Raw genomic sequence first — 14,283 nt, 5'->3', positions numbered from 1 at the left:
CTGTTTTTACAAAAAGTCATTAAACTTAGTTTCTAGTTACAATTTTTATTATTAAAATGAATATTTAATTGTTAGACAGCTGAAACATACTAAATACCACACCATCCAAATATGACACAAGGCATTGTGTCCACATCTGTTTTTATTCACAAGGAGAGTTCCAGTTAAAATACATTCTTGCCTTAAAAAAGTCTTCAAGCAACCATTCATCTTTCAAATAAAATCTGCTATATTCAGTCTATACATTTTAATGATATGCACATATATTTATCCCTGATTATCTAATATATGCATACATTCTATTTAGATGTTTTTTGTCCTCTAATATACATGGAAAACTGGATTACTCCAACAACAGAGTTCTAACGTGTCACTTGATTAAATGCATTACATTTATATTTAACGTAATCGATTATGACAGACAAAGTGTTTTTCCCACAGTTTTTATAGAGAGGTAGCTGTGGCTCTTCAATGCAGGTCATTCTGAGCGCACTTCAGTCTACTGGAGGATTTTATGATAGGGGTGAAGACTGAGGGAAGACGTGAATGTGCGGATGTCTGTTATCATGGTGGCTTTGGCGAGGACGGGTGAAGCAGGGAGGAAGATCAGCTTCGACACGTTCCCATATGAGGAAGTCTTTGTTTCTGCATCTTGAGTCTCTGAGGCAGAACAGGATTGATCATCTCCATGTGTTTCCTTCTCTTTCTCTCCGAATCCAACCACCTGCACGGATCATAGAGTCATTTGGTAGATGTTAACATGGTCAACAGTTTCTTGTCTGATGCACCAAAAATAGTTGTAGTTTCATTTATAACGACAATTTTCTACAGTCAGAATAACCCTTTAAAAATCAAAATGCCTTTTTTTAAATAATAGATTACAATAGAAACAAATAAATAACATACATGTATACTTAGTTTTCTACTGTTTGCGTGTCTGTGCTCCATGAAAAAAGATACCAGTTCATCTTTGGTGACCTCTTTCAGGACTTCTATCTGTTGGGTAGAGTAACAATGTGATATTCTCACAGAATAAAAATCATCTCAAATAATGCAGAATAAAGAATAGGAATAGAAATGCACTGACATTAAAATGTAGGCTTTTATATATTACTATTGATAATGTTATATCTGACAAGCAATAAATTAATTAAATAATAAATTTAAAATTCTATATTACTTTGTTTAAATAAATAAAACACTGAAAACTAAACTGAGTCATTTTATTTGCTCCAAATTAAGGCATAAATAAATAAATTAATAAGTAAAGACTACCTGAAAAATAAAAATGTGGATTAAATATTTAAAATAAATAAATGGCAAACAAAATAAATAAAACAAAAATTGGTTGTTGAGGCACAAATAAATGTAATTAATTTTTTGTTTTATTTTATTTTCAATTTTACACTTTAATTTTAGCTTAATAAATTTTGTTATGCGTTTTTTGTCATTTTTTCAATTAGTTTTTTGGGATTTTATATTTATATATAGCTTTAATTAAATTATTTCAGTTTTAGGTGTTTTATATTTCGATATAGCTTTAATTTATTTATTTCAGTTTTTAGATTTTTTTAGATTTCTATATACCTTTAATTTTTATTTTTAAATTTCTATATGGTTTCATTAAAAAAAAAAAATTAAAGTTTAGGTTCTTATATTTGTATTTAACTTTATTTATTCAGTTTTTATATTTTTTATAAAATAATAATAATAATAATAATAATAAATATATTTTTTTTTAACTTTATACCAAATAAATAACATAAAATAAAAATAAAATAAAATCAGTCATTTTCAATGCTACAAGTGAATTTAGGCTTCACATTATAATGTACAGTATGAAAAACGATATACCATACATTTTGAGATTTGCTAGATTACATTTATATATGTTATTAAATTATGAGTGTCTTTAAAGATTAACTTTAAGTGATGGCAAAGATAAAAAAAATATATATATATATAAAAAAAAAAAAAAAATATATATATATATATTTTTTTTTTTATATATATATATATATATATATATAATTTTTTAATAAAAAATATTAAATATTATGGTCATATTTTAAGTATAAAAATTATAGTAAATATTATGGGCTGATGCGATAATCTGTAACGCTGGACAGCAACTGCTATGGTACCAATATATCCTGTACCTTTAAAGAAGAAATTAATCAATAAACTAGCATTAATAACATTAAAGAACAAAAATATATGGACTGATTTCTTACTTCTTTATTGATCCTCTCAAAGACATACTGCTGCGTGACCACTTCAAACCAATTCCTGTCCACTTCGTCCCCGAGCTGCGTGTCTTCACACTCCTTCAGCTTGATCAGAGCGCTCACTTGAGTTTGAAAAGCCTCGTCCGATAAGTTAATCATCTTCTCCCCAAAGCTGACTAGAAAGGCTTCAATTTTACCTTCCACAAAGTCAGTGCTATGAGAGTACATGGCAAAAAGAATTGTTATTGATATTCACAGAGAAACTGGACTAGATGAACATCTAGTTTTCCACATAAACCTTGCCTGAACTTGGTCGCCTGAGTCTCGACAGTCACTGAAAAGCCAAGGACACCGGAGGTGTTTCTGCAGACGGGATACACCTGATACCTGAAGGAAGAGTCAAATAAGATCCGTTGAAGCAGAAACGTTTAGACATTGAAAGACAGTCTGAAGAACGTCGTTTTATAACTGACCCTAGAGTTTCCTTTGTCCTCAGGAAATCAAAGCAGGGTTCTTCCATGTGCATCTGGCAAACACATACACACAAAAAAAAAAAACCCAAGTGCATTTAGGTATTAAAAAAAAAAAAAAAAAAAAAAAAAAAAAGGAAGAAGAAGAAGGACAATAAATAGACTTTCAGTTTAAGTGACAACCAAACTCACCACAAGCAGCTCCATCAGTGTATGTTCTCGCAAGTTCTTCAGTCCTGTCTGAAAAAAAAACAAAAAAACAATGTTAAGCGAAAGATTTTGGTATATTCCTTATATAAAGCTATGAAAGAATTCCAAAAGATCTAAAATATAGTCACATGGACCTATACCTGATAGTATACTGTGACTTCTGAGTTAGCGTCTGCTCTGTTGAGGGACTGGACTTTACATAAGTGGTGCGTCTGTGGTAACTCCACCACTCTGAACAGGACAGGTGGTGCAGCTGGAGGAGGGTTATACTGGAGTTTGCTGTTAAACACCAGGATGTTTTATTTGTCAGTAAATAAATTAAATAAATGTAAAAACTGTTACTTAATTTAAAAAAATATTATTCTATAAATTCTACATGTGACTAATCCAGTGGTTCTCTTTTTTTTGCACTTCCTTTTGCACTTCATCCCCCATAATCTGATTCTTAAATATATAATTTAAATATATACACTTTTTCTAAGTAGAACTTTTTCTAATTAAAGTGAATAAAGCAGTAATTTTTTGTTTAAAAACGCTACCTCAAAATTAACAACAACAAAAATATATATTTTGTAAAATATATCAAATTGACTTTTGTAAGTTGTAATTTTTGTAAGTAAATTGAATAAAAAGGTGATTTTATTTTGTTATTTTCCTTCCAAAAAGTAACCTGATAATGTAACGAAGATTACATGTAACACGCTACCTCAACAATATTAACAAAAAAATTATTTTATAAAATATATAAAATTAACTTTTGTAAGTGGTACTTTTTGTAAGTAAACTGAATAAAACAAAAGCTATTTCTATTTTGTTATTTTACTTCCAAAAAGTAACCCGATAATGTAACGCGGATTACATGTAACATGCTAACTCAACATTATTAACAGAAAATAATTTTAGAAAATGTATAAAATTTACTCTTGAAAATAGTACTTTACTTTTTGTAATTAAATTAAATTGAATAAATTAAAGTGATTTTATTTTACTTCCAAAAAGTAACCAGATGTAACGCACATTACATGTAACACACTACCTCAACATTATTAACAAAAAATTATTTTATAAAAAATATAAAATTAACCATTTGTAAGTAGTATTTTTGTAATTATACTGAATAAATTAAAAGTGATTTCAGTTATTTTATGTCTAAAAAGTAACCCGATAATGTAACGCGCATTACATGTAAAACATATTATATAATATATAACTGTTAAACTATACTCTACTTCTTCTATATTTACATTTAACAAATATAAAAAGAAGGCAACTTACTCTATAAAATACTGCAGAAATTCCTTGGATTCCTGTTTGTGCAGAATTACACAAAAATTAGTGATTATAGAGTTAATACTTGCTCAAAATGACATAAATAGTGAATAAGACTCACAGCGCTTGTTAAGTTTCCTTGTATGAGTCCTTCTATGTATAACTCGGCCTTGAAGTGATTCGCAAAGTCCATGAGATCAGCCACACTGAGGTCCGCCATGATGGCTTCATACTTCTGCATCACAGACCAGCGATGGTGCTCCAGGATCTGCAGTCGAACATCTCTGAAACATAGAAAGTCAGACTTCACCTGCATCTAATGATGCAAACAGAGATCGCTGGTGGTTTGAGATCTGCGGTTACCCACTTTCCAAGTCGGTCTGGCTTAATGAGGATGATGTAGTAGGTTTTCTTCAGCTGCTCAGTGAACATACTAAACACTTCTGGAGTGGTGCTGAAGTCAGCCAGATGGTCTACGATCAGGTTCAGAAGCAACTAAAGAATTAACGAAACTGGCAGAATTAGTTTGTTCAAATGAGTTCAAAAAGAATCAAAGACACTGTTCAACTCACAGGCAGTTTGTGGTTGAATCCTTTGAGTCTGATGAACAGGCCGTGGTCTCCAGGAATCAACTTATACTCCAGCTGAGCCACATCAGCATCAAATGCCGGCTCCGCCAGATTATAAGCCAGAATATTCACAAAAAGATCGAAGAGGACCAGACTGGCAGAGGGGAAAACAATTCATTGTGTTCATTTCAAATGTGGCAGGTCTCCAAAGATTTTTTGCCTTTTTACAGTAGAAAGCAAACAGGAAGGGATTGGGAGAGAATTATGAATTACATTTGTTGAGGAACAACTCACTTTTTAGGAGACTCCAGTATGAATGGAGTGAGCAGCTGGAAGCGTGCGTAAGCTACCAGAAAATACAGACACAATGACATAATTATGGATTTCACATTGGGTTTCATTGGATTTTTCATTGGGTTTCACATGATCTCATTATCAAGGTACCTTTGGGTATCTTAAACTTGTTGTCCTTTCTGAACCAAAGGCAGCCTCTCTCGTTGTCGATTATTTTGACCGGGAAATCCGTGTCAGGGCAGTCTGATGTTTTGAGGGTGAAATCCGTGGCTGTGGATGGGTAAGAACAGAGGTGAATACAGAAGTGAAAACCGCTGTAAAGAAAGGAACGAACAGCCAGTGAATGGAATGGAAACTGACCTATAAACTTGTTCTCAGCTGGGAGGTGAAGGTCAGGGTTCAGCGGGAAATCTCCAGCCCAGAGGTCACGATATTCTTGTGGAATATCTGTGTAGATATAATACTTCGTGATTATTAAGTCAAAAATGTTTGATGTATATCAGTACCGTATCGGTTATCTATCTATCTATCCGTCCAACATCCATTATCCATCCATCAATACATCCACTATCCATCCACTTTCCATCCATCCATTATGCATTCACTATACATCCACCATCCATCCATCTATCCATCATCCATCCATCCATCCATCCATCCACTATATATATCCACTATCTAATCACTATATATCCATCCATCCATCCACAATCCATTCACCCACCCACCCATCCATCCATCCACCATCAATCCATCCACTATCTAATCACTATATATCCATCCATCCATCCATCCACCCACAATCTATTCACCCATCCATCCATCATATCCAATAAACTGTACATCCACCATCCATCCATCCATCCATCATACTGTACATCCACCATCCATCCATCCACTATCTATTCACTATATATACATCCACAATTCATTCACCCTCTATTCATCCATCCATCCATCCATCCATCCATCCATCCACTATACTGTACATCCATCCATCCATCCATCCATCCATCCATCCATCCATCCATCCATCCATCCACTATCTATTCACTATCCATCCATCCACAATTCATTCACCATCCATCCATCCATCCATCCATCCATCCATCCATCCACTATCTATTTACTATCCATCCATCCATCCATCCACCCACAATTCATTCACCATCCATCCATCCATCCATCCATCCATCCATCCATCCATCCATCCATCCATCCACTATCTATTTACTATCCATCCATCCATCCATCCACCCACAATTCATTCACCATCCATCCATCCATCCATCCACCATCCATCCACCATCCACCCACCATCCACCCACCATCCATCCATTAATTCTTGTAGCACTTAAAATGTTTTTTTTGTTTTTTTAAACAAAACATTGTGAAATTGGCCATTTATCGGTTATTGGTGATAAAATTTTCTACATCAGCCAGGATTTTAATAATCTACTTCTATTATATCATATCTAACGAATATAAAAATCAGTCAACTTATTTTATTCTGCATTATTTGAGATTATATTTATTCTGTGAGCATATCTTCATGCACGTTTATTTTTCATTGTATTATTTTTAATTTATTTCAGCCAACAGTATCTGCCAGAATTTTAACAACTGGGCATCCCTAAAAATAAAGCCAAACCTTTCCTAGATCTATTGTTGAGGTTTACCTTCAACACTGTACTGCGTTCCAAACCACTTCTCTTTCAGGGGACAGAGACCATCATGTTTGGGTGACATCAGTAATATGTTGGCCGTCATTGGGGTCAAGAGTGTCAAAGGAGCTGTGATGACCTTCAACGACAGATATATCAGATTAAACATCAGAACAGTGGTCATAAAATATTTAGTATTGTAAGTTTAGTCCAAAACACAATGCCATGCCTCTGGGTTGTATTCAATCATAAGCTGGTCTCCACATAGGAAGTCCTCTTTGGGGAAAAGTTGCATGTTCTCACAAATGTTCGCCACAAACTCAATTGTTTCCGTCTGGTACAAAAAAACATGAATATGAGAGTTGAAGGCCTGCGACAGTTCCGCCTATGAATTTAGATGATTTCACTCAAGAAAATTAAGGCAAAACAGGTCACCTGCTCCTGATAATGAAACTCATTGGCTTCAATCTTTTGGATTTCCTCATAGATCCTGAGAAATCACATAACCAAGAGAACATTGAGAATTTTTGTTTTTGATAATGAAGGACATTATCGAAACAAAAAAAAAGAAGGTTTCAATGATCTGCTGCCCACCTCTGCTGAGGTCCAATGGACTGAAGCATCTTCAGATACTGGAAGACTGTATGAATGACCTACAACCACACACACACACACATATATATATAATGAGGAATAAAAGGAATCACACCACATGAAAACAACTGATGACTTAATTGAGCCAACATGAAGAGATTTTCAGACCTGGAAGAAGTTCTGGAAGCCCTCGTCGCTCAGAGTGATTGAAATGCTGAAGATGGAGTAGGTGGTGTTCTGATCGAAACCCGTCTCACTGTTTCCTGCAAACAGACCCATAGCCCAGCATCTTCAGATGCAGAGCATTTCATTTGATTCTCATTTGATTCAAACTGACTTAATGATAAAAGTATGAACAGAAAGTCTTACTCACTTCTTTCTGAGTAATGACAGTACACTTCCAGTTCCTTCATGACCAATCAGCCAGGAAATGTAATGCAGCGGTTTCACTCTACAGCCCAACATGTACAAACACAAACACTCTTTATTACAATAAGGCTAATGCAAACTTGTACTACTGTGTCATGTGGTCTTGGTTAAAGCCTGCCTGGTGGCCACCAGAATTTCATGCTAGTCTCTTAAGCATACGTCACTGTCTTGGCCTCAGCAGGGTAAGACACTTTTACATGGTGGAAAGATTTTGATAGCTGTCAGGATGTGTTACTGACCTGTAATGTGTGCCCTGGGGTGGAAGAGCCCAGCTGATGGTGAGTGCATGAATCTTTCTCACTGGCACCACTGTAAATGCCACATATAGTTAAGCTTCTAAATGAGCATTTCAATTCACCAACGAATTGTAAATAATGATATTCAGTATGTTGTTTAATAGTTCAATAGCATAAAATTAAACCTGATTAAAAATAAATTCTGTTTAATTTTAATATTTAAATACAATTTATATAAATATATTATTATATTTAAATGTAATTGTATTAAAAATAGTTCTTAATATTTAATTTAGTTTTAGAAATTATATTTATAAAACTGTAATATAATAATATAATAATAATAATAATAAAATAATAAAATAACAACAATATAATATTTAATACTTTTAATAATATATTATAATTTTATAATAATATAACAATAATTCTTATACTTAATTTAAATTTCAAATATGCTTTTATTATATTTCACTTCTTAAGGTTATTAAAATATATAAATTATTGTTTTTTGTTATTTTTTTATTTTTGATAGTAATGATGCTGAAAATTCAGCTTTGCATCACAGGAATAAATTACTTTGTGAAATATATTCAAATAGAAAACAGTTATTTTAAATTGTAATAATATTTCACAATATTACTGTTTTTTAGTGTATTTTTAATTAAATAAATGTAGCCTTGGTGAGCAGACGAAACTTCTTTTAAAAACATTAAAAATCTTAGTGGTTCCAAACTTTTGGACTTATTTTTTTTATATTATATTATATTATATTATATTATATTATATATATATATATATATATATATATATATATATATATATATATATATATATATATATATATATTATAAACTTTTTTTATTTTTTTATTTATATCAATATGCTTCCACTACTACAACAACAACAACAACAACAATTTATAATAATAACAATAATAATAAAATAAACATAAAACTAACAACAACAATACCGGTAATTTATTTTGATTAACTAATAATAACAACAAAAACTTTTACTTTATCATATTTATTAAATCTTTTTTAATAACAATAATATATTATAATACATTTCTAAATCATTATTATTGTCATATTAATTATTAATATAGATTGATAATATTAATAAAAACAATATATTTATATATTTATTTATTTCAAATAATATATATTATTACATTAAACTGAAAGCCAACACTACCTCTGTAAAGCTTGTTGAAATCTGGGGTATCAAATGGATCCTGAAGGTCTGAAAAATCCGCCCGTGGCTGGCCACTGTGGGAAAATAATGAAAATAATGACATTAAAGGGATAGTTCACCCAAAAATGAAAATTTGATGTTTATCTGCTTACCCCCAGTGTATCCCAGATGTAGGTGACTTTGTCTCTTCAGTAGAACACAAATGATGATTTTTAACTGCAACCGCTGCAGTCTGTCAGTCAAATAATAGGAGTGAATGGGAACTCGAACAATAAGAGTCGAAAAAACTTGCATAGACAAGTCCAAATTAAACCCTGCAGCTCGTGACGACACATTGATGTCCTAAGACACAAAACGATCAGTTTCTGCGAGAAACCGAACAGTATTTATATAATTTTTTACCTCTAAAACACCACTATGTCCAACTGCGTTCAGCATTCGCTTAGTGAGGTCTGATCGCGCTCTGACACTCATTGAAGTATATGCGCGAGACATCACTTCCGCTGTCATTTGTGTTCTACTGAAGAAACAAAGTCACCTACATCTTGGATGCGCTGGGGGTAAGCAGATAAACATCAAATTTTCATTTTTGGGTGAACTATCCTTTTAAAATAAATCCTGGGTGACATAAATGGAAAGAAATTTGACTTTAGTGTACGTACTTGTTTGGGATCTTAATAAAGATCTCTCGCACCCATTCTTCCAGGGTATCAAGTGTCTCTATGAGGATAAAATGTCCCAAATTAGACTCATGATTTGAATATGAGGTTGGTACTGTTTATTAATTTAGAGACAAAAGATTTATTCTCATTACCTCTGGACTGCACAGCGAGTGTCATGTAATGGGCAGAGTAATATCTCCTCCAGAACTCTCTCAGACGCTCATAAGTGTTGATATTCTTCTCTCTGGGTTCGTTTTTCAGTGTTTGAGCATTTCCTGTTGAAAGATCAAGGGATGAACAAATATTATGACCATCATTCTCTTGTTTGGCATAATCTCAGAACATTATGAACATGTGACTGACCCCAGAAGAACTTGCTCATCGGATGACTGGCTTTTGCTAGACTTCCAAACAGCATCTCTTTGCGGGTAGAGTCTAAAGGTTGGGCCATCTGGTACTCTGTTGACAGGTTAAAGAGAATTTAGGTACATTACGTTCATTAACTGTAACTAGCTTTGACAGTGCAGTTTTTGTGACGCGTTTTTACTGACCGCTGTCTACGGCCTCCACCTCCCTGTCAACTGCATCAGGAATCATCAGGGGGCAGATAAAAAACTGTGCCCACCTATGGACAAATAATGCAAGTGCAGATTTTTAAAGGGGCAGTTCACCCTAAAATAAATAAAAATGTGATTGATAAATGAATATTTAGCTCACCGATCCAGAGCTTCTTTGAAGTATTTCTTCTGAACATCAAATTGGAAGATGGTCCTCTCGCAGTCCGTGGAGGCGTTGTCACTTCCTCCGTGTTTTTTTAGGAAAGCATCAAAGCCGTTTTCATCTGGGTACTTCTCACTGCCCATGAAGACCACTGGAAAAATAAATAATGTGAATAAAAAGAAAATAAAAAGGTAAAAATAAAAAAAAAATGAACCTTGCTGTCAATCACCGCACTGTGTTCGAGGAAATGGGCGAGACCAGGTAGATCCGCAGGGTCACTGAAGCTTCCCACGCTGATACAGAGGGCAGCTGCGGACTGAGAGAAGATATAAGATATTTTGTATTATATATTGAAAAATAAAGTAACTGTAAAAAACTGACAGTCACCTGCTTCTCTGAACGGCAATTCTTCTTCCTCCCTTCACTGCTTTTATTCATGTCATTCCCGTCTTCATCAGCACCCTCAGTGTCACCATTCTCTTCCTCACTGGGATCTTCCTGTTCTTTGTCAGCCGGCTCTTTGCTACTTTCTGATTGGGTGAGGTCTGATATGAGTAGTGCTTTGAGTCCATTCCTCAACTCAATGTACCTGGAAAAGGTTTAATTACTTCTTGTCAGAAAAGAAAAAGCATTCAAAAATAAATAGGTGTGAATTAGAAAGCATTCATTTATTATTAAAATAATAAAATAAGTTTTTTTTTTAAATGAATAAAAAAATTTAAATACACTATTTCCAAAAATACATTTGATAATATAAAACATAAATGAAATTAGAACTAATTATAGCAAAATAATAATTTACTTTTACATTTCACTTCATACATTTTAATAATAATTTAATATTTATCATTTTATTTTCAATATAAAAAAAAAAATCAAACTAATAAAATAATAATTTACTTTATCAAATTATTAATATTATTGAATTATTACATTAATAATAATAACAATAATAATTTTTTAATATATATTTGATAATGTAATTAAATATAAATGAAATAATACAAACTAATATCAAAAATAAACATTTTCATTATAAAATGTATTCAAATATGGTTTAAATATGATTTTTTATTATTATTATTATTATTATTATTATTATTAATACTATGTATATGTGAACAATAACAACATATTTATTAAAATCTATTATCATGATTATTAATATAAAGACTGATAGTATTAATTTGATAGTTGTTGTTATTAATAAATATTATTATTCTATTAAATATATATAACAATAATATTATATATATATATATAAATAAAATATTGTTGTTTTTATTATAATGCTATTTTTATTACAGAGCATAAAATGCCTTGTTACCTGTATTTTTTCGGGTCGCTTGGTGATTTGATTATAAACGGGTCACTTTGATCAGACTCTCCGACTCCATCAGATCCAGGCTGGGAGACTCGTGGTTCCGTTGGAGCTGGCGGAGGTTCTCCAGTCTCTGGAGCAGACACTTCACAGGCAGAGCCACTGGAAGTTTTAGCCTTATTCGTTTGGGGCATTTTGACTCAAACACTCTGCGTATAACAAACCAAACATTAGTGTTGGTTCAAGCACTGACGTACACTAGATTTAACATGATTGACAGCTGTCACCAATACACTTTACGTCCTCTGTATTAAAACTCCAGCAGCTACTAATCCATTCCAGGACTTGCGATAAGACGACAACACCACACACACACTTTTTAATCATTAAACTTCTGCATACAATTAAATAACATACCTTCCTTTCTGTTGATGAATGGATTACGGATGTTACGACGTCAACGCTCATGTTGAGCAATGAGCACATCTAATACACTGAAATCTCATTGGCTGTTATACCGTGGGATATAAAACAAGAGCCAATGTGATTGGTCGAGCCAACCGGCGCTGTGACAAGTGGAATATATGAACAGGTTGATCTGGTTCTCATTTAACCCTACAGATCAGAGCTGTTATTGTTAACTAAAACTAAAACTTAACCTAAAAATAATTTTCGGTAATAGAAATAAAGCAGCAATTTAAAATAAAAGAATTAAAAATTAAAAATACTAAAATTGAAACGGAAATAAAAAATAAAATAAATAAAAAATAAAAATGACAAAAGCACATAACAAAATTATTAAAAGAAAATAAAATTAAACTACAATAATACTATATTAGTATATAAATAATAGCCCACTAAAATAACACTGCTACAAATGGACAAATATTTGTTGTTTAATGTAAGACCATGAATTAAGGTTGTTTCATTTTTTAACACTGAACTTCATGTATGTGAAGAATAAGGATAATTAAAGTTCTTCTTTTGTTAATTTTGAGTAAATGAATGAATGAATGAGGCATTTTATATAGCGCTTTCATATGTAGGCCTACAACTGTACACCCAAAGCACTTTCCAATCATATCAGGGGTCTCTCCTCATCCACCACCAGTAAATATAGTTAGAGTAGAGTAAATATAGTTTCCAATATGTTTTCATTTCACTTCAGCAATTTTTATTTGCTATCATAGTCTATTTGCTATAGTATCCTCATTCTACTGAACATAAGCATTAATGACAGACACGTACATACATATTAGCATTATTATATGTGATTTGTGCTTTTATTGTTACAAATTGCATCTAAAAGTAACATTCACAAATGTACAATCACTGTACGCCCCAGTGCAAATTGTCTACAAATCAAAATACACTGACAGCATAGGTACAACTATATATTTCAGCAGCATAAAAATAAATATCTACTCAGGAAACAAAAAAAGTAGCCTATAACATCTGAATGAAAAATATCTCATTTAGAATAATTTCGACTATAGTTACATAAAACACTCATATGTCACTTGATAAAAAACAAGGTAGATTATACATACACGAACCCACAAGGATTTGCTACAAGTTTCTGAAATATAAACACATCCTGGCACGAGTTCACAATAAATCTCGACTTTCTGCTTGAGGATTTGAGCGAAGAAGAAGAATATCTTTTGTAACAAACCGAATATCGCCTGACTAATGTGCTGATTGTGTTCAGTCTATTATTACTCACAACTGTTACATGTGGTTTCTGACAATACTAAGCTTAACATGAATTTAATGTCATATTTTTGTGCAAGACATGAAATTTATTTTGCGCTTCTAATCATGAATTTACTAAACGTCACATTTTTTTCTCTCAACATGAAGATAGCTTAAACAAGTGCTTATATTCTCAAAACACGTACTGTGCCAGCAGTTAATAGATGGAGTCCAAAATACAATGTGCATCTGCTTCTGATCCAATCAGATCAGAGCATTGAAACCACCCTGAAAACTCAATTTTGCATAATGGCCATTTTGCAAAAGTCTGAGTTTATTTGTGTGCCTTTTAACAGATTATCCACCATTTTACCTCCATTAAAGTACTACACTAAATATACGGTATAATTCATAAGATTAGCGAGATTGTGCCACAACAGAGTGTGTTTTAAATCTAGTTTTGGCAGTGAACACTGAAGTTCTGAGAGCCAAGTAGTAGTTTTGTGCTTTGATCTAGTCCCTGCGTTAAGTTTCCTATGGACTGATTAGGTTAGAAGTGTACTATTATTACTGAACTACTTCACGTATTTGACAGCTACAAACGAACAGGGGTGCATTTCCCAAAAGCAATCGTTAGCTAACTATAGTCACAAGTTCCTTCGTTACCAACATAGTTCAACGATTCGGTGTTTCGTGAAACCATAGTTTCAATGAACATACAC

The 14,283-nt window shown here is 32.5% G+C and overlaps 1 protein-coding gene across 4 annotated transcripts; it reads right to left on the bottom strand.

Moving 5' to 3' along the window:
* Positions 1-104: 104 nt before the first annotated feature.
* Positions 105-12,350, bottom strand: nrd1b (nardilysin b (N-arginine dibasic convertase)). 4 transcript variants are annotated; one of them, XM_067396076.1, is made up of 31 exons: positions 12,284-12,350; positions 11,873-12,075; positions 10,933-11,134; positions 10,780-10,861; positions 10,543-10,696; positions 10,377-10,450; positions 10,189-10,284; positions 9,978-10,100; positions 9,826-9,883; positions 9,164-9,237; positions 7,967-8,036; positions 7,672-7,749; positions 7,467-7,587; positions 7,299-7,357; positions 7,140-7,194; positions 6,934-7,038; positions 6,720-6,843; positions 5,401-5,487; positions 5,191-5,310; positions 5,041-5,092; positions 4,750-4,900; positions 4,545-4,672; positions 4,299-4,461; positions 4,184-4,215; positions 3,049-3,187; positions 2,891-2,938; positions 2,702-2,754; positions 2,532-2,615; positions 2,235-2,442; positions 907-996; positions 105-724 (listed from the first exon to the last, which is right to left on the bottom strand). In XM_067396076.1, exons 2-31 carry the CDS (start codon positions 12,058-12,060, stop codon positions 500-502), a joined length of 3,243 nt encoding a protein of 1,080 aa, XP_067252177.1. In that variant the 5' UTR covers positions 12,061-12,075; positions 12,284-12,350; the 3' UTR covers positions 105-499. The 4 variants fall into 4 exon arrangements, with proteins under 4 accessions (XP_067252177.1, XP_067252179.1, XP_067252178.1 ...); XM_067396078.1 differs by lacking the exon at positions 12,284-12,350 and adding an exon at positions 12,154-12,171; XM_067396077.1 differs by lacking the exon at positions 12,284-12,350 and having other exon boundaries at positions 11,873-12,251.
* Positions 12,351-14,283: the final 1,933 nt, after the last annotated feature.

This window comes from Chanodichthys erythropterus, chromosome 10 (genome assembly GCF_024489055.1).
Source record: "Chanodichthys erythropterus isolate Z2021 chromosome 10, ASM2448905v1, whole genome shotgun sequence".
Classification (NCBI taxonomy): Eukaryota; Metazoa; Chordata; class Actinopteri; order Cypriniformes; family Xenocyprididae; genus Chanodichthys; species Chanodichthys erythropterus.
This window is presented reverse-complemented; position numbering and strand designations above follow the sequence as displayed.

Excerpts from the sequence above, each read along its gene's own strand:
- nrd1b (XM_067396076.1), bottom strand. The coding sequence starts at position 12,060 with ATGCCCCAAACGAATAAGGCTAAAACTTCCAGTGGCTCTGCCTGTGAA. Across the intron at positions 9,238-9,825 it reads TTTATTAAGATCCCAAACAA|TGGCCAGCCACGGGCGGATT; the intron begins GTACGTACACTA and ends ATTTTCCCACAG. Across the intron at positions 5,488-6,719 it reads AACGCAGTACAGTGTTGAAG|ATATTCCACAAGAATATCGT; the intron begins GTAAACCTCAAC and ends ATATCTACACAG.